Here is a 19,916-nt window from a genome sequence, read left to right as displayed (position 1 = left end):
TCATACGTGTTTGATAAACGTGAGGCTCATTAGAGAGAGAGCTGATGTATGACTGCTATTTGCTGCTTTTGTGCCACGATGTAAAGAGATAAACAATGCCGCACACAAACACACTCAGCAATCTCACAGCCATCAGCCGCACCATTGTAGCTTTAAATGCACACGTGTGGCGGACCGTAACGCCAGAGTAACCTTCAGAAACTTGCATTCAGAACGACCGTGAGCTTTCTGCTGGGATTCAGAGCTTTGTCTGTGTGAATGTGGCCAATTTTCCTCCTCACAAAGTAGGAAAATGCCTTTGAAGTCTCACATGTGTGATGTGATTGTTTGTCGTTACAGTCCATCTTCGGGCAGACGGTCAGCGGGCCGCCCCAGCTGCCTCTCTTCTACTCACCCATAGACATGGTGGACATCAGCGTGAAGATGTGCGGCATCACGTTCCCCAACCCGTTCGGACTGGCTAGTGCTCCACCCACCACCAGCGCCGCCATGATCCGCAGGGCCTTTGAGCAGGGTTGGGGTTTCGCCCTCACCAAAACGTTTTCATTGGACAAGGTACTTAACATGAACAGCACACATAATGCTAAATAAACTATAGTGGTTTTTGGTTTTATATCTTCAGAAGAGCCGCAGAGTTGCTCAAAGGTTGCTTTTTCGTACCTCTGGGTTTGGACCCCCAGATATGACAATACCCATTATTTTGTTTTGTTTTGTTTTGTTTTGTTTTGTTTTGTTTTGTTTTGTTTTGTTTTGTTTTGTTTTGTTTTGTTTTGTTTTGTTTTGCTTTGCTTTGCTTTGCTTTGCTTTATGTTTTGTATTTTATTTTTTTATTTTATTTTGTTTTGTTTTTGTTTTATTATTTTATTTTAAAGTATTACTAATTAAGTTATTATTTATATACTATTATAGTATTTATTAATATTTTGTATTAGTATTTATTTAATATTTAGCATTTTATTTTATTATTTTATTTAATTTTTATTATTTAATTTTTATATTTAATTTTATTTTTCATTTTATTAGTATTTATTTAATATTTAGCTTTATATATATATATATACATATATATATATATACATATATACTTTTTATTCAATATTTATTTTAGATTTAGATTTTTTAATTTTCAGTTTTCATTTTAATTTTAATTAATTTGCTTTTTATATGTTTCATTTTAAATTTAAAAGGATAGTTCACCCAAAAATTAAAATTCTGTCATCATTTACTCACCCTTATGTTGTTCCAAACTGGTATGAGTTTCTTTCTTCTGTTAAACACAAAAGAAGATATTTTGAAGAATGTTGGTAACCAGACAGTTGATGGACCCCATTGACTTCCATAGTATTTTTTTCCTACTATAGAAGTCAATGGCTACGGTTAACTGTCTGGTTACCAACATTCTTCAAAATATCTTCTTTTGTGTTCAACAGAAGTAAGAAACTCATACCGGTTTGTAAGTAATGACAAAATTTTCATTTTTGGGTGAACTATCCCTTTAATTTATTTTTATTTCAGTTTAAGTGTTAGTAATTTTAGTATCAGCTTATTTTATTTTATTTTATTTTGTTTTTCATCTAATATTTTCATTTTATTTTATTTCATCTTTTTTTTTTCATTTTTTAATAGTTTTAGTTAACAATAACAACACTGGTTGGAAAATATTTGGCTCAGGAAATTCAGTTCTTTTCTCATTTATGTTTAATTTAAGTACTGATCTGTAGCATTAAGGTGAACATATAACAGTATTCACTATTTTCATTCCCCTTTTCAGATTCCTTATACTATTTCCATTTGAAACAGGATATTTAATGTGAATTAATGTGAATTAATGTAGGAATGTTTATCAAGACATTAAAAAGGTCACTTTTTGACTTCAGTGTAAACAGAAGATAAGATCATTTGATCTTGGAAGAATCTGATAAGAAATGTTTGATTTCATGTTGCAATTGCTTTGATTGCAGGCTGCGATGTCTTGACAAATCTAAGCACCGATTTGAGATCTCTTCTGAAACTTTAGAGGAGACACGTGCGATTACAGGGGCCTCGGCAGAAACATCTTAAAAGCATGATAAAAGCATTTGCACTGCATTTAATCACATTTAGAAACAACTGAGATGTCATGAGAGATCTCATTTGTGTTCTTGCTTTCCTTCATGTTTCATCCAATCTCTCAGGTAGCAATTATAGTATATTTTTATGAGACTTTCATTAAATTTAATTAAAGAACAGTTAACAGTTAACAGAAACTGTTGAGAGAAAGGTGATATGACACCGTGACAGATGTTATTCTCACCTCGTCTTTATTCTGTGCTTAAAGCTATTTAAGTGTGCTTATGAATTGTTGATTATAAATGTTGCCACTAAAATGAACATGAACTCAAATAGTTTTAATTACTCTTTTCTTTTTCAATGTTAAAGATTCAAACTTATAATTGAAAAAACAAACTGTTGCAATTAATTTACTCAGTTTTATTAACTTTAAATATTCTCTTTTTTTAGCAACGTCAGTATTAATCATGAACATATGTTTGTTCTGTGTTGGCTGCCTCCACTCATTAGCAGCACTAGGGATATTAAAAGAAAATAAATAAATGCTAAAAAAATGATTAAAAATAAAAGACAAGCACTCAAACTTGTGATAGACATCGCTATAGTAACGCAGCAAGTTCCATATGCTACTGACAGGAGGCAGGAGCAGGGAAGATTGAGTCAAATTGTTTATTCCGACCCATGGTCCTCGGCACTCGGCTGATTTCAGACAGTGGGGGACAGCATGTGAAGTGTGTAAATGATGTTTCTCCTGCTCTGATGTGTGAGTGAGTGATGTAGCTGTTCCTGTTTTATAGACGCCTGTCACCTGCTTTCATTTCTGCTTTTATAAACTGTGCACCGGCCCTTCGGAAAAGGTCAGCTTTTTATTTCCAGAGACAAGCGGTGGTGGGAGGGAAGAGGCGGCTCGAAACGTTACAATAGAAGCTGGAAATTGCGCCGGCTTCGGTTTACCTTGGGAGCTCGGTGCACCATCTGGATGTATTGCTTAAGATCGCATTATCTCCCCGCTCTGACAACCTTTTTTCTTGCACTCTAAAAAATTCTGGGTTGTTTTTTTTTTTTACTCAAATGCTGGGTTCAGCCTGCTGGGTATTTTTATTGGGTTATGTAACCCAGTGTTGGGTAGTCTGTGCCAAACCAGTTAAAACTGGAACTTAAAGGGTTAGTTCACCCAAAAATGAAAATTCAGTCATTTATTACTCACCCTCATGTCGTTCCACACCCGTAAGACCTTCGTTCATCTTCGGAACACAAATTAAGATATTTTTGATAAAATCCGATGGCTCAGTGAGGCCTGCATTGACAGCAAGATAATGAACACTATAATTAACATTAATAATTTTTGTGACTATAGTGGTTCATCCTTAATGTTATGAAGCGACAAGAATACATTTTGTGCGCCCAAAAAACTAAATAACGACTTTATTCAACAATATCTAGTGATGGGCGATTTCAGAACACTGCTTCATGAAGCTTCGAAGCTTCACGAATCTTTTGTTTCGAATCAGTGGTTCGGAGCGTGTATCAAACTGCTAAAGCCACGCCCCCCAGTGGTGAACCATTGAAATTTCAAAACACTTATGATGCAACGAAGCCTCGTTTACTGAAATCACGTGACTTTGGCAGTTTGATACACGCTCCGAACCACTGATTCGAAACAAAAGATTCATAAAGCTTCGAAGCTTCATGAAGCAGTGTTTTGAAATCGCCCATCAAAAGATATTGTTGAATAAAGTCGTTACTTTGTTTTTTGCCACACAAAAATTATTCTCGTCGCTTCATAACATTAAGGTTGAACCACTATAGTCACAAAAATGTTTAATGTTAATTATAGTGTTAATTATCTTGCGGTCGATGCAGGATTCACTGAGCCATCGAATTTTATCAAAAATATCTTAATTTGTGTTCCGAAGATGAACAAAGGTCTTACGGGTGTGGAACGACATGAGGGTGAGTAATAAATGACAGAATTTTCATTTTTGGGTGAACTAACTCTTTAATGGTCATTTTGTTTTCTGTTCTGAGAGAGAACTTCCTTAGGGGAAACTTCCTGAATGAAAATATAGTATGTATTACATTGTATCCCTATCAAATTATTACTGTACAACGAGGAAAATGTCTGTAGTCTTACATTTTACCTTTTTTTGTTTACATGTACTCCAAATGTTAACATGCTTGGAATGCTAGCCTTCTTCAAATGCAGCATACGCTGGATCTACACTCAAAGCGAACAACGCGCCGGCGCCACCATGGAAGTTTCACGGCCGTCGAACAAATGCACGACCAGGGCTGTAAAACATCGCAACATCGTTGTCATATGTAACAAACTTGCTGTGCGCTCCACTGACTATAATAGGAGTGCTGTTGTTCTAGTGCGCTAGCATTGTGGTCGCGCTATGCATTTGACGGTTGAAACTTAGATACCTGACAGATGAGATGGCACCAGGTTATGCTGTTTTTATGTAACTTTTCAAAAATGAATATATAAGATTGGCATTTAATGCACTGGAACAGCCTACTGATACTAGATTCCCATTGGCTGCTGTTTCTGCTGCTGTCACGTCCTAAAACATTTACTAAATGTTTTGGAGTATTTTATGATTGACTTGCCTATCGTAAATATTGTATATGAACCGTTCCTGTCCTATATGTATAGAGAGATTTTAGAGTGCATTTTTATTATTTTAAATAAAAAAAAAAAACAATATCAAATTGACTGACCCAGCACTTATTAAAAAAAAAACAACCCAACAAATGGGTTCATGTATTAAACCCAGCAAGCTAAGTAAAAATAACCCAGAATGTGTTCTGTCCAATATTTACCCACCGCCGGTTTGCCAAATAACCCAAATTGGGTTGTTTTTAACCCAGCATGCGGGAGCATGCTGGTTAAAGCGTGTAAAGCGTGCCTGAAAGAGGTAGTGGACGACTGACGGTCGCCCGCAAAGTTGTCTGTGTGAACTTCCTAGCTCGAGTGGATCCCCCGCACCATTCTCTTCAGAGTCGCGCTTTACTCTTGACATTTGTAGATGCCAGATTGGGCTGTAATATACTGTTGCATGTATCGCCCGCCAGCATATGCTGAAATACCACCTGATATCTCTGTAAACAGAAATCATATTATTCTTTATTGTGTGCTCAGTGGGAGAGATTGTAAGGGGGCTTTTCTTTGGGGAAAAAAAGATAAAGAAGTTCTTAATGTCAATATGAATGAACAGCCGCTACGCCGCTATCACCCACCTTAAACACAGGGGATTTCTCTTTTTTTAATATCCTGTGCTTTTTTTTTTCATCGGCGCCCCCCCCCTATCGCAACATTACCGCCGCATGCTATTGATAGAATTTGAGATGCTCAGAGGATTGTCTACGAATATGAGAATCTTCACGCTTCTGGGTCTCATCGTTTGTGCTCGGCATTGCTAATTAGCTCGGTAGCGTGTTAGACCGGTGGAGAACTGCCTAACAAAGCTCTGTGACCGTTAATTAGGATTAATGAACTGTATAGCATATGAAAACGTGTTGTTTTCTTGCTACTCGTTTGAAAAGAGGGCGAAGGATGTTGTCTTCCGCACGACCCGTTGGCCCTACATCCATTTTTCACGAGCCATTTTTTTTTTTTTTTTTTTTTGGAATGCATCACACCAATTACAGGACTGTTAGATATGTGATTGATACATTTGGCCTGTTTCGGACTAATTATGGAATGAGAGAATGATTCGTAGGCTTCCTCCAGGGCCGAGGCCGAGATCCAAAGGCAACTGAGCCCAATTAGCTTTTTGACTGGTCAAGTCTGGTTAAATCACACCTGTAATTGGAGCTTACCTGATTAATGGCAAATGCGCCAGTTTTCCGCCAATCAGCACCCCAAAAGAGGTCTGTAGGTGCTAGTTTTAGCCGTTGGCTTATATACTCGTGCACAAGTCCTTTGTGTCTTTCACGTGAGAAGAGTAAGGAATGATTGCTGTTGACCCGCCAGACTTCCGCCCACCACAGAAAGCTCTTAAACTCTTTAACTTTATCTTGCGAAACTTTCTCTGCACATCAGTCTATTCTTGAGCATGCCTTCTCACCTCGGCGTAGGAGGATTTAGTGGGCAAATCTAAATAAACTAAATATGAAGACGTATTAAGACGGCTTCTCAACTTTTTAACCGCAGTTAAAATGAAAGAAGTCGCACGGGGAAGCTGGCCCATTTGCGCGCACACACAAACACACACGCACACATTTACTGTACATCTCAGATCGAGGTTTTTAATTTAATGAGAAATGTTGGATGAAGCTCCATGGTAACACAGATGAAGTGTGATGTGTCCCATCACTCCGCCGCACACTGTGTTCACTTTCTCTCTCTGCATCTACTGAATGGCTTTATATGTCTCTCTGCTAATTAGCGACTGGGATTTAATCAACTGCAGGATTTTTATCAAGAACCGAAAGGTTAAAGGTCATGAACCTCATGCGTACGCTCAAAATACACACATCCACACCCTCTTAGGGTTTGAGTGTTTAATAGGTAGCGCTGGTAATGTGTAACTCTGTAAATGAGTGTTTCGTGTGCTAAAGGGCTACAGGTCTCAGGGTGGGATAATGAGATATTCTGTCGGTTTTGTTCTCATCAAGCTTGTATCTCACAGCTTCTGTTGTGAAATGGAATTGATTTTGATTTATTTACATACAGTATTTGCTTCTTTTCTGATGTGGATCTGCTGTGTATGATTGATTGTAAGGAGAAACAGGTTTAGTTGGGTTGGTGTAAAATAAAACTAATTCTGTTTTTGAAAAGTCAACATGTGAACAGCAACCCATTTTATTTTTGTAATGTTATGTATCTCCCGTGTAAAACAAATCCGGTATATATCAATATATATATATACATCAATTTGATTTCACATTGACTTTAAACTATAATTTCATCATATTTTTAATTTTTTTCCCCCCTGCTTGATTAAACCCAGAAGGGTTCATATGAATGTGTTAAATAGAAAAAAGAAACATGTCTATTAATTTTTCTGTACTAGTACTAAGGAGAGCTGTTTCAGTTCCTTTAGAGCGCTCGCTGTAGCTGGAGATTGGCACAACCCAGCATGCACTGTATTCAGGCTCATTTCCATTTCACACCAGCAGGAGAGAATTCTGGGATGGGGGTCCCTTGAGAGTATTTGGAAGTGACACAGGCATTTCTGCACTTCCAGCTCTGTGACAGAGTTAAAGCGGAGAGATGGATAGCCTCCCATAGCTGCATGCTGGCCTGCTGTGAAGAGAGAGACAGAGAGAGAGAGAGATGGAGAGTGAGAGAAAGAGGCTAGCACAACCCTTTTGAAAGTCTATACACACACTTAACATACCTAATTAATAGTGCTTGATAAGGCTGATACCTATATATAATAAGTGCATGATGGTCATATAATGCATGTCATCATATAATTTAAATTGGCAAATAAGATGTAGGCAATTTTTTTTTTAAATATTTGAAAACAGAACATGTGTACAGTTTCTAGGTAGAATGGCAGATTTATTTTGCTACAATTAATGCAGATAATCTCAAAATGTTCAAATAAGGGCTGATACTGTACATTGATCTATCACCATATATGATTTTTCATTTGGCGAAAAAAAAAAATATATTAATTTTCAATAATTTTATTAAAATAAAAAAACAAGCAAGTGAAGCATTGCTTGCACACATGTAACCTACAGCATACATAAAGCTACAGCACATATATCATATAAATCTGCCTAACTTTACTGAATGAAATGACTATGCAAGTGTTGATGGACTAGATCTATGTTTTGATCATCGATCTGAATCTGATATGGATGTAGTCTTTGGCAAAACTTGATTTTCTCAGCTTTTTGCTCAAAATGTTGCTTTTTTTAATGAAACTTTTGTATATTGTATGTTCAAATATTCATACAACAAAATTACAGAAGAGGATTAGGGCCAAGCAATAATAAAAAAAATAAATAAAACCATCTCGAGATTAAAGTTGTTAAATTTCGAGAAAAAACTTGTTAAATTTCGAGAAAAAAGTCAAGATAAAATGTTGAGAATAAAGTAATTAAATTACGAGAAAAAAGTCGTTAAATTACTAGAACAAATTTGTTAAATTATGAGAAAAATGTTGTTAAATTTCGAGAAAAAAGTCAAGATAAAATGTTGAGAATAAACTCATTAAATTATGAGAATAAACTCATTAAATTACGAGAAAAAAATTGTTAAATTATGAGAACAAATTTGTAATTTAACGAATTTGTTCTCGTAATTTAACAACTTTTTTCTCGTAATTTAATGAGTTTATTCTCAACATTTTATCTCGACTTTTTTCTCGAAATTTAACAACTTTTTTCTCATAATTTAATGAATTTGTTCTCGTAATTTAACGCCTTTTTTCTCGTAATTTAGTGACTTCATTCTCAACATTTTATCTCGACTTTTTTCTCGAAAATTTTATTATTGCTTGGCCCTAATCCTCTTCCGTACAAAATAGTTTTGTGAAAATTATAAAAAATGCTGGTGCTGGCTGGAAACCTTTTTTTTTTTTAAAAATGCTGGCGGGGAAAGAGTTAACTGGTATAGACCAGGACATGCAGGAAAAAAATAGTAGGCTAAATCATGCGCACGATTTACTAAGTTGTGTACTTTTTATTCCTCCATGTTATGTGCAGTAAATTGGCACAGTTGATGCCGATAATCTCAAAATGGTCAAATATTTCCATATGCCACAGATAATTTTAAAATAAATTTGCGTGAAAAACTTCAGACCAAATCTGAAGGAGGGATATGACCCAACTCTCTATCTAGTAACTAAGATGTTATTGATACTTTTGTTTAGGCCAGTAAGCAGTCATCTAGAAACACCCCAGCAACCGCATAGCAACACTTTAGAAACCACTCAGAACACCTTAGCATCCACATAACAACGTTCTGCCAACATTCAGGAAATGTAAAAAATCTAGTTCAAGCTTCATAATATCAGCTTTCTTTGAGACATGACGCTATTTAATCATGTTCTACATACTAGTTGGTTTGCTAAAGTGGCTGTTGACGAGAGGTTTTTGACCGAGAACTACCTCATGATTGCTTTGTAAAATGTATCATTATTGTCCTCACGCCCCCTGTTTAATCACAGATCGTTGATGAGGCTTCTCTCGTTCTCCCCTCAGGGAAAACATCCCAAAGAAGCTTTTGTAATGCAGAGGAGTCATCTGCGGTGACGGGAGGACAGACCGTCCCCATCTCGCACATGCCTCCCGCTTAACTAACATGTGTCTTTCGACGTACCTGTCTCATCAGCCGTGATTACGCTGTGCCTCTGTGCAGTTGGCGCGCATTAGGGGAGGGGATGAGAAAATAAACAACTAAGGTGCTTTTCGACTCTGGAATCGGCATTGGAAAAGTGGGTCTGTCAAAGCAGTCACTACGATCTGAGAGGTGTTGACTAATTGCCTGCTAATTACACAGTAAATTGTCTAATTAAGCTGATGGTTAATTAGGGTAAGCTTGCACAGCAAGTCTTGTGGAAGTCGCTCTCTCTCTCTCTTTTTTTTTTTTTCTTTTTTTTTTTTTTATTAACAGAAAGAGAATAAGAGAGTGTGTGGCATGCCCGGGAACCTGGCTGTGTAATTGGCGCACTGGCAGTGACTGGCGGTTAACATGACACGGAGAGGCGATAGAAGTAAAGACTGACAGAATCGGGGTTTGCGGCAAACAGCGCCACTTGTCATTTGTGCAGGGGCCCGGGCCGCGGCCCCCCTCGTTTAGCCAGCAATACTGTGACAGCCAGCAGTGTTGGCCTCAACCAAACTCATCAGAACCGGTTTCTGCACCTTTTTCTCACCTTACAGAAACCTAGGCTTGCTGCTTTTAGACCAGCATTTGTGTTTTACAGTAGATTTGGGGGGGATTCAACCTGGATATGAACAAACTTTAAAATTAAAAAGATTAAAAAAACAAATCAGATTCTGCAGATTTCTGGGTCACTGTCAAAGCAAATTTGTGACATTGACAAACCATGTACCAAGACATTCTGTAATTCATGTATTATATAATTAATTACATTTATAATGATTTTCTGATTAGGAAAAAAATGCAAAATAGAAGAATTTTAATTAGTGTTCTCAGATTTTTAGATAAAGATAAAGACCTTTTGATGCGAAATGGTACGTTTTTGTAAAAAATATCCATATTTAAACATCATGAAGTCAAATATCGAGCTTCCGCCAGACCGCCTTCTGTATTCAAGTTACGAAGAAAGTGTAAACTGGTGTCACGTCAGTTACACTTTTACCGTAAGTTGAATACGGAAGGCGGTCTGGCGGAAGCTCGATATTTGACTTCACAACTTGTTTATTTTTTTTTACACAAACGCATCGTTTCACTTCAGAAGGCCTTTATTAACCCCCTGAAGCCGTGTGGAGCACATATTTATGATGGATGAATGTGGATGGATGCACTTTCTTCAGCTCACTAGTGACCCCTATTCACTGCCATTATAAAGCTCGGATGCGTCAGGATATTTATTAATATTTCTCCGATCGTTTTCATCAGAAAGAAGAGAGTCATATACACCTAGGATGGCTTTTGGATGAGTAAAGCTTGGGCTGATTTTCATTTGTAAGTGAACTAATCCTTTAATAAGTTCCGAATACTTAAAACTTATTACCTCAAAACATTTAAGTAACTAACTAAATTTTTTAAGTTATTAGAACTTAAAACATTTCATTTAATTAATTAACACATATCAGCCTCGCTGTAAAACCAAACAGTGAGGCTGATATGTGCAACTACCTTTAGGAAATCTCTGTCCATCCATCCATCAATCAATCAATCAATCAATCAATCAATCAATCAATCAATCAACCAATCAATCAATCCATCAATCCATCCATCCATCCAGTCAGTTATTTTAAAGGGTTAGTTCACCCAAAAATTAAATTCTGTCATCATTCACTCACCCTCAAGTTGTTCCAAACCTATATGAGTTTCTTTCTTCTGTTGAACAAAAAGAAGATATTTTAAAGTATGTTGGTAACAATAAAGTTGACGGCACCCATTGACTTCAATAGTATTTTTTTCCCCTACTATGGAAGTCAATGGGTACCGTCAACTGTGTGGCTACCAACATTCTTTAAAATATCTTCTTTTGTGTCCAACAGAAGAATGAAACTCATACAGGTTTGGAACAACTTGAGGGTGAGTAAATAATGACAGAATTTTAATTTTTGTGTGAACTACTGCTTTAAGATATGTCAGTGCAAGTTGCTTTCAGTTAAAACAGCTCAAACATGTTTTTAGTCTGGGACTAGCTTAAGCATTGCTTGTGAAACCGGGCATAGATGTGTCAAGAGAATGTGTTACCACAGCAGCATGCTCTGATTTAATTTTTTTTCTCTCAGAACCCTATGAACAAGTGCAAATCGAGGATCATGTCGCATGTAAACTGTGCCGTCTCGTCGCTGGCATTTTGTTTGGGGTTATCCTGATAAGAGCCGCCTGAAACGGAGAGACGTGATACACGACAAGACGATTCCCTCAATCTGTCCTGTCATCTAATCAATACAGACGGAGATAGGGACACAGTCACTGTTCAATCACTGCTTCTTCAAGTCAGCCAAGACGCAGTGAGCTCTGCCGCCGGATCAATTCAGGAAATGTCAAAGGTGAAATCCGCAACTTTTAGAAAAAGACTGCACCGCTTCCGTAACCTCGGTGTAACTGCCACATCTAAAGAATGAATGGACAAAGAATCACATTTATCACTTCCTTCATCAGAGGAATTCACAGACCAATGCATTCTCTTTAGAAAAAGAAAAAAAGAGACCCAAAAGGCCACAAAACAATAAAATGAAAGGTATAAAAAAAAAAACCAATCATGTTTTGTACGTGCATCTTTTGTTTTCCTTCAGTTTATTTTGAATAAATTATGAATCAAGAAATGTTGCAGGAGTCAAGTGCAAGTAGTTTACTACTTAGTTTGTATGAAAAAAAAAAAAAACACAACAGAACAATAGCTAGACAGGACTGACATGTAGAACAACAGTCACAGTCCAGTGATTTGTGTTTATTTAACAAGCAAATTAGCTGAGGTGGTGCCGATCGGGGGGGCTTCATCGCGTGTAAAAAAAAAAAAAAGTCCAATCGCCCAGGCTCATTAGCTTCAGCTACATGTTTACATTTATAAATATACCCGTTTAATTGGGAGATCAAAGCGCCTCTCACTACCTTTTGCATGGCTGAAAGGGCAAATAAGTTGTGCCTCACAGATCTCTTTAGTCTACTAATTTGATCAAACTCATCATGTCTTTGGGCGCTTTACTCCCTATAAAGCATGACATCGGGGTGGATGAGTGTTGCTTCCTGTTTTTTCATGTTTCCGTCGGTGACGGCTGATGATCAATGAGCCGACTGCTCTGGTTTCTGGTCTATTTGAACTGCAGCCTACTAAATCTTTATGTCAGGAATTTTAACTGCTTCATATACTTTTATTAAGCATGCAGGATGTGTTTGTTGGGCTGTGCGCTGATAATGTTGAGTTGTTTCATCCGGTACTCAAAGTAAACGTCAGATGATGATCCTCTGAAAGCGTATGTCAGAGATGTAGCCTCCTCGATTTAGAATTTGTTTTTGCTATTTTTATATGACAATAGAGATTGAAATTGTTGTAATAAGCGCATAAATGGCATCAAAAATTCGGGCATTTCATGCTCAGTGTATCAGATCGTGTGCCAGGCAACTGATAGGCCATAGCCACAAGAGAAATTTTATGTTGTATTTGACTTTTTTGCTTTAAAAAGTTTGTCTTTAGCTGTTGTCTGTTGACTTTGGAGAGTTTACTTGAGGATTTTTCATAAGCATTTTTATATTGTTGCACCAAGCGTCTTGTTGAAAAGATGTATGGTGAACGACCTTGAACATAATAGTTTATTTAGGAGTTATTGAACAAGGAAAATTCATTTTTATATGGTTCTTTAAACCATATGATATTTGTTTCCCATGTTTAATTTTTTTTTTTTTGTTCTTAAATGAAATAAATAAATTATAAAAAAAAATAATAAAGTAAATTATATTATTATTCATTTAATTCAGTATTTTGTTTTATTATACTATTAATTAATAATTTTTTAAATGATAAAATTACTGTAAATCTCAAGGTACTTTATATTATATTATATTATATTATATTATATTATATTATATTATTAATTTCATTAATATTCAGTAATTCATTTTATTATATTTTTTATCTCAAGCTACTTTATATATTATATTAATTATACTATATTATATTATATTATATTATATTATATTATATTATATTATATTGTTTATTTAATTAATATTCAGTAATTCATTTTATTTATTTTTTTGTCTTGAGGTACTTTATATAATATTATATTAATTATATTGTTCATTTATTTAATATTCAGTACTTCATTTTATTATTTTTTTATCTCAAGGTACATTACATATTATTATATATATTATATATATTATATTATATTATATTATATTATATTATATTATATTATATTATATTATATTATATTATATTATATTATATTATATTATATTATATTCATTTAATTAATATTCAGTAATTAATTTTATTATTTTATTTATTTATTTATTTTTTGAATATTTCAAGGGTACTTCAAGTAGATGATGTCGGTCAAACAAGTTCTGTTGGCAGAAAAGTCTCCCATTATAATCCTAGTGCTATAGACATTTAAGATAATGAATCAAAGCCACTGCCGAGACCCTCAATCCAATAACAATTACGTCCAAGTGAATGTTTATCCCTATCGCTGAGGGTGACAAATATATTGCGTGGTCTAATTTTTAGACTTGTTTGTTGGCCTGCATTCATTCGGCATTCAAGCAGGGAACCCAAGGGCCAGTGCTTGTGACTTCCCTTTTGCACCAGAAAAGTAATTGGTGAATAGAACTAATGGCCAAGCTGACAGACAATATCCCTGTTCATTTATCAAACAGGGTTAATATCCTCCGTTCAGACTTTAATTTATTAAGTCTCTTTCAGGCAAACTGATCTCGTGCACTTCTCTGGATTGCAATCATGTTCAGCAGCAGCCTACGAAACATTTCTCAAATAGTAGCTTTTGGTTTGTTGTTTTAAATTTTGCATTTTTTCTTGTATGTGTCTGTTAAGGTGCTGGATTTATTTGTTGTTGTTTTTTCCTTTGAGAGATATTGTGTCCGAAAGCATGTACTATGAAGTCAGTGGGTTTATTGACTGCATGAGATTCAAATCAATTTTTTACAAAACCAACATTCATTTTCCATGATTCAGTGAATGTCATGCCTGCCTCTATTCCAAAATTGTTCCTCTGTCTTATTTTAAGCAGCATGAGGCCTTGAAACTTAAAGAGCTTTTTTTTTTCTTTTTTCTTTTTTTACCGAAGCTGAATTCTATTCACACGATTTAGTGAAATGAAAGGCAGTTGTGTCGTATTGTGCCTCCGAGTCCTTTCACTGAAGGGAAGAAAGTTGTCACATGGTTTATCAAGGTTCTGCAAGTACAGATGTGTCTCTGGGACGTTGTCATGGATTCAAGGTTGCTTAGATTTTGAGTGACAGCCATGGAGAGAAGATTACAGCAGCCGCAGAGATCTTTGTCCGAGATCTCAGCAGACATCAGTGCGTGTACATTCAACACATATGTAAACACTGACCGAACATGCATGTATGCACATTCAGGCTGAGGTAGCTGAATGCACTCCTTTGAGTTGATGTTTTTGTCCCTGCTAGAACCTAAATTCCTACACTTCCGTACAATGAAAGGGCAACCAGTTGATGTTTAAAGGGATTGTTTACTTAAAAAAGAAGTGTACTTGCCCTCATGTCACTTGAACATTGCATGACGTTGTTGTTTCCATATAACACAAAAGTAGTTTGTTAGCACAATGTCCAGGCTGCTCTTTCACATACAATGAAAGTGGATGGGGACTACAGCTGTTATGCCCGTATAAAGACGAAAAAAAAGTAGGCTACCATAAAAGTGGTCTTTATGACCTGTACACTATATTTCATGTTTTCTGATATGTTAGCTTTGTGTGAGGAAAATGCCGGCATTTACACTATCAGCATTTACACTAGTTTGTGGTAAGAAATAAAAGAAAAGAAAAAAAAATGAATAAAAAGTATTTTATGCTCACCAAGTCTACATTTATTTAATCAAAAATACAGTAAAATTGGTAATATTGTGAAATATTTTTACAATTTAAAATATGTGTTTTCTATTTTAATATATTTTAAAATGTAATTTATTTCTGTGATGGCCAAGCTGAATTTTCAGCATAATTTCCTTCAGAAATCATTGTAAACATTTGCTGATCACTGTCACTTGTGATCAATTTTATGTGTTTTTACTAAATAAAAGCATTAATTTGTTTTAGAAAAAAAATGCTGGTAATGGTAGTGTACATGTGGGCGCATAATCAAAATTTGTGAGTTAAAGGTACAATATGTAATAATTTTGTCTGCTAGAGGGCGCTAGAGGCCTATTCAAAACAAAGGCGTAGCTTGATGATGCCAAGTTTTAGAGTGGAATCTTGGGACATCTGGTCTCCATCTCAACGGACGGTGCAAAAGAATAGGGATTGGAGTCGAGAAGAAAACATGTTCATGGATGCGATTATTAACGTTACTGTAGTATGAAGCAGAGCAGGACCGAGTGTTGTGCGAGCTGAACGAGGCCGCTGGAGCGATTGCGCAACACACGCCTCACGAGCAGCGGAGCTTTTATTATGCCACAGTCGCCGGCGCTGCTTCCGCTTTTCCGGTCATGAGTATGAGGTAACGCAGCTCTGTTTATCATATTAGATACATTTGAGAGTGTTGAAAATGATGTTATAACGTTACTCTGTGCATTCGCTCGGCGGCTGCTGTGAGACACTGTTACACACTGCAGTAAGATAGATCAATTTTAGAATATCATATTAAATATTGGATGGCTTGTGTCGATAAATGGCATGCAATTAATTTGTATTGTATGATGGAGAAAATGCTGTATTACTGTTACTAAAAATAAAGCTTCATCTGATTATGTTATGTTAGATACTTTACAAAATAGTGTTTTTAATTGAGGCATGGTAAAGCATGGCACTTGCAAAAAAATCAAGAAAATTAGATTAAAACAATAAGACTAAATGTGTTAAGCTACATAACAACAATTTGTTTTCTGTCTATAAATATATCAAAACAGTTGTTCCCTTGTCTATTAAAACGTGTAATATATTAAAGCGTCTTTGGTGTTTCCATGGTTTCTACAAAATAATACGGGTATGACGCAATTGACAGGCGACTCCTCACACGTCCCGGAGCCTTGGTTAAAATTGCAATTTTCTCACGATTTACAAATAGTTGGAAACATTTGGGATATTGTAAGTACTCAAGTAGACAAAATATATAACACTGGCCTAGTGGTTTTTGGATATTTTACTGCAAAAATATTACATATTGCACCTTTAAGGTGAGATTTTCAATGAAAAGTGACTTAAATTCCAGTTTTCTAAATTTCAGCCTTTTGTGTGTGTGTGTGTGTGTGTGTGTGTGTGTGTGTGTGTGTGTGTGTGTTTCACATAAAGAAAGTAACATCATAAATGTTCAGACGATATGACGGTAAGTAGATGGCACCATTTTTATTGTGGGTGAACTATCCTTTTAAAGGTGCCCTAGATTATGTTTTTAAAAGATGTAATATAAGTCTAAGGTGTCCCCTGAATGTGTCTGTGAAGTTTCGGCTCAAAATACCCCATAGATTTTTTTTTTATAAATTTTTTTAACTGCCTATTTTGGGGCATCATTATAAACGCACCGATTTTATGCTGCGGCCCCTTTAAATCCCGTGCTCTCCGCCCACAGAGCTCGCGCTTGCCTTAAACAGTGCCTTAACAAAGTTTACACAGCTAATATAACCCTCAAAATGGATCTTTACAAAGTGTTCGTCATGCATGCGGCATGCATGCGTCGGATTATGTGAGTATTGTATACTGTTATATTGTTTACTTCTGATTCTGAATGAGTTTGATAGTGCTCCGTGGCTAACGGCTAATGCTACACTGTTGGAGAGATTTATAAAGAATGAAGTTGTGTTTATGCATTATACAGACTGCAAGTGTTTAAAAATGAAAATAGCGACGGCTCTCTTGTCTCCGTGAATACAGTAATAACCGATGGTAACTTTAACCACATTTAACAGTACATTAGCAACATGCTAACGAAACATTTAGAAAGACAGTTTACAAATATCACTAAAAATATCATGTTATCATGGATCATGTCAGTTATTATTGCTCCATCTGCCATTTTTCGCTATTGTTCTTGCTTGCTTACCTAGTCTGATGATTTGGTTATGCACATCCAGACGTTAATACTGGCTGCCCTTGTCTAATGCCTTTTATAATGTTGGAAACGTAGGCTGGCATATGCAAATATTGGGGGCGTACATATTAATGATCCCGATTGGTGTTATGTTGAGATTCGCCTGTTCTTCTGAGGTCTTTTAAACAAATGAGATTTACATAAGAAGGAGGAAACAATGGTGTTTGAGACTCACTGTATGTCATTTCCATGTACTGAACTCTTGTTATTTAACTATGCCAAGATAAATTCAGTTTTTCATTCGATGGCACCTTTAAGAGGTTCTAACATCCCATGTTCCTCACATTTACAGCAGCAACACATTTTAAAAGGATAGTTCACCCAAAAATGACAATTCTGTCATCATTTACGCATTCCAAACCTGAATTACATTCTTTCTTTTGTCGAACACAAACAAACATATTTTGAAAAAAATATTTGTGTTTTTGTTCATACAATGAATTTCAATGTTGCATGGACTCCATTGTCTTTCAAAATATATTCTTTTGTGTTCCACCGAAGAAAGAAAGTCATACAGGTTTGGAATGACATGAACAAGACAGCTTACATGCCAGAACTTCAGCTTCACTTATTTTGTCTCTCTTTCTCTTATGCTTTTCTATCTTCTAGTGTATTGGCCTGGGTACACAGGAGAAGTGGTTTGATTTTTCTGTCATGGCTGTTTATAATGATTAATGCCCCGACTTGGGGCCACTCAGTGTAATTATGGCTCTTCAAGATTTTATTATTTTATTTGTCTGCTCTCCATCCTGCAGTGACTCCAAAGACCCCACAGAAATCAGATACAGGACCAGAGCAAATGTCATCCACAAAAGCATGCATCTGTTCTGGGGTCATTTCTAAAAGATATTTTCTTTTGGGTAGCGAAAGGGGGGGGTTTGTGTGAATCGAATTTTTTTTTGTTTTTCAAACTGAGTTGCAATTATTCATTATGTTTTAACCTATCTATACATCATATAAGTAATATAGCATGCACATCTGTAGTCATTTTGCAGTGTGATGTTCATTGCTATTCTCTATGTTAGTGTGAGTGTGGTACTTGCATACTATAGTTATACAAATTCAGTGAGAGGAGACTAATCTCACAGATCAATTCTGGTGATGCAGGCTGTCTGGAAAGCAGGTACGATCCATGCAGAATGCTGAACGTTTCACCCAAATGAGTCTATAATGCATTTAACAAGCAAGACTCATGGTGTAATTTGCATTAGTAAGGCTTTGTGTTTTGTTTCAAAGAAAGGCTGACACAAGTATTACATGTGTTTTTATGTTAAATACATAAGCTTAGTAATCTAGCTCCCATTAATACACTCAAAAATACTACACTTAATAATACACTTTTGCCTCTTGTTCAGTTTAATTAATTAAAATGAGTAATTTTTGAATATGTTGTCACAACTTAATTTTATTGTGTTCATTCCACCTAATATATTTAAAACTGAAGTTTACTTAATTCATTTGTGTTAAAACTACATGAATCATTTTTGTTGACAACTAACTGGGCGGTGGATCTGTAGTTCCTAGCATGCTTTGTAAGGGACTGCATTAGGAGAGTAAAGTACATAAGGAGTGTTTTTCAGTAAAGGGAAAGACATGTTAGTGTTTAATGTTCAGTTATGTTGAACATTTAAAGGAGTTTGTGGTTACCATTATGCAGAAGAGTGGCGCTTGTTTAGGCTGTGGGCACTAAGTGATCTATACTGATGTCAGTACTGACACCAGTCTTTTCTTATTTGTTCATTACATACACTGTGTATAATGATGAATGGAACTGAAAAATTAAGTACACCTCAGTAAATTGGTAACAAATAAAATTAAGTTGGACCAACATAAGGAAATTTAGTTTCACAGAAACTAAACTGAATTTATTTTGAAAGGAAGCTTGTTTCCGCCACTGAATAAAAAATAAAAAAGGTAATTGCGACTTTTTATCTCAAAATTTTGACTTCATATCTCGCAATTGAGAGTTTGTATCTCACAGTTTTGACTATATCTCGCAAATCTGACTTTATAACTCGCAATTGAGAGTTTGTATCTCGCAGTTCTGACTTTATATCTTGCAATTCTCACTTTATATCTCGCAATTGAGTTTTTATCTCGCAATTCTGACTTTATATCTCGCAATTGAGTTTTTATCTCGCAATTCTGACTTTATATCTCGCAATTGAGAGTTTGTGTCTCGCAGTTCTGACTTTATATCTTGCAATTCTCACTTTATATCTCGCAATTCTGACTTTATATCTCGCAATTGAGTTTGTATCTTGCAATTCTGACTTTATATCTCGCAATTCTGACTTTATATCTCACAATTGAGTTTGTATCTTGCAATTCTGACTTTATATCTCGCAGTTCTGACTTTATATCTCGCAATTCTGACTTTATATCTCACAATTGAGTTTGTATCTTGCAATTCTGACTTTATATCTCGCAATTCTGACTTTATATCTCGCAATTGAGTTTGTAT

The 19,916-nt window shown here is 35.7% G+C and overlaps 1 protein-coding gene across 1 annotated transcript in view; it reads left to right on the top strand.

Annotated features, from left to right (window-relative positions):
• dpyda.1 (dihydropyrimidine dehydrogenase a, tandem duplicate 1) overlaps positions 1 to 19,916 on the top strand; it is a 236,397-nt gene that overhangs the window by 111,218 nt on the left and 105,263 nt on the right. The window contains 1 exon segment of the mRNA XM_048175396.1: positions 340 to 555. Coding sequence (XP_048031353.1) covers positions 340 to 555 — 216 coding nt within the window.

This window comes from Megalobrama amblycephala, linkage group LG22 (genome assembly GCF_018812025.1).
Source record: "Megalobrama amblycephala isolate DHTTF-2021 linkage group LG22, ASM1881202v1, whole genome shotgun sequence".
Lineage (NCBI taxonomy): Eukaryota > Metazoa > Chordata > Actinopteri > Cypriniformes > Xenocyprididae > Megalobrama > Megalobrama amblycephala.
This window is presented reverse-complemented; position numbering and strand designations above follow the sequence as displayed.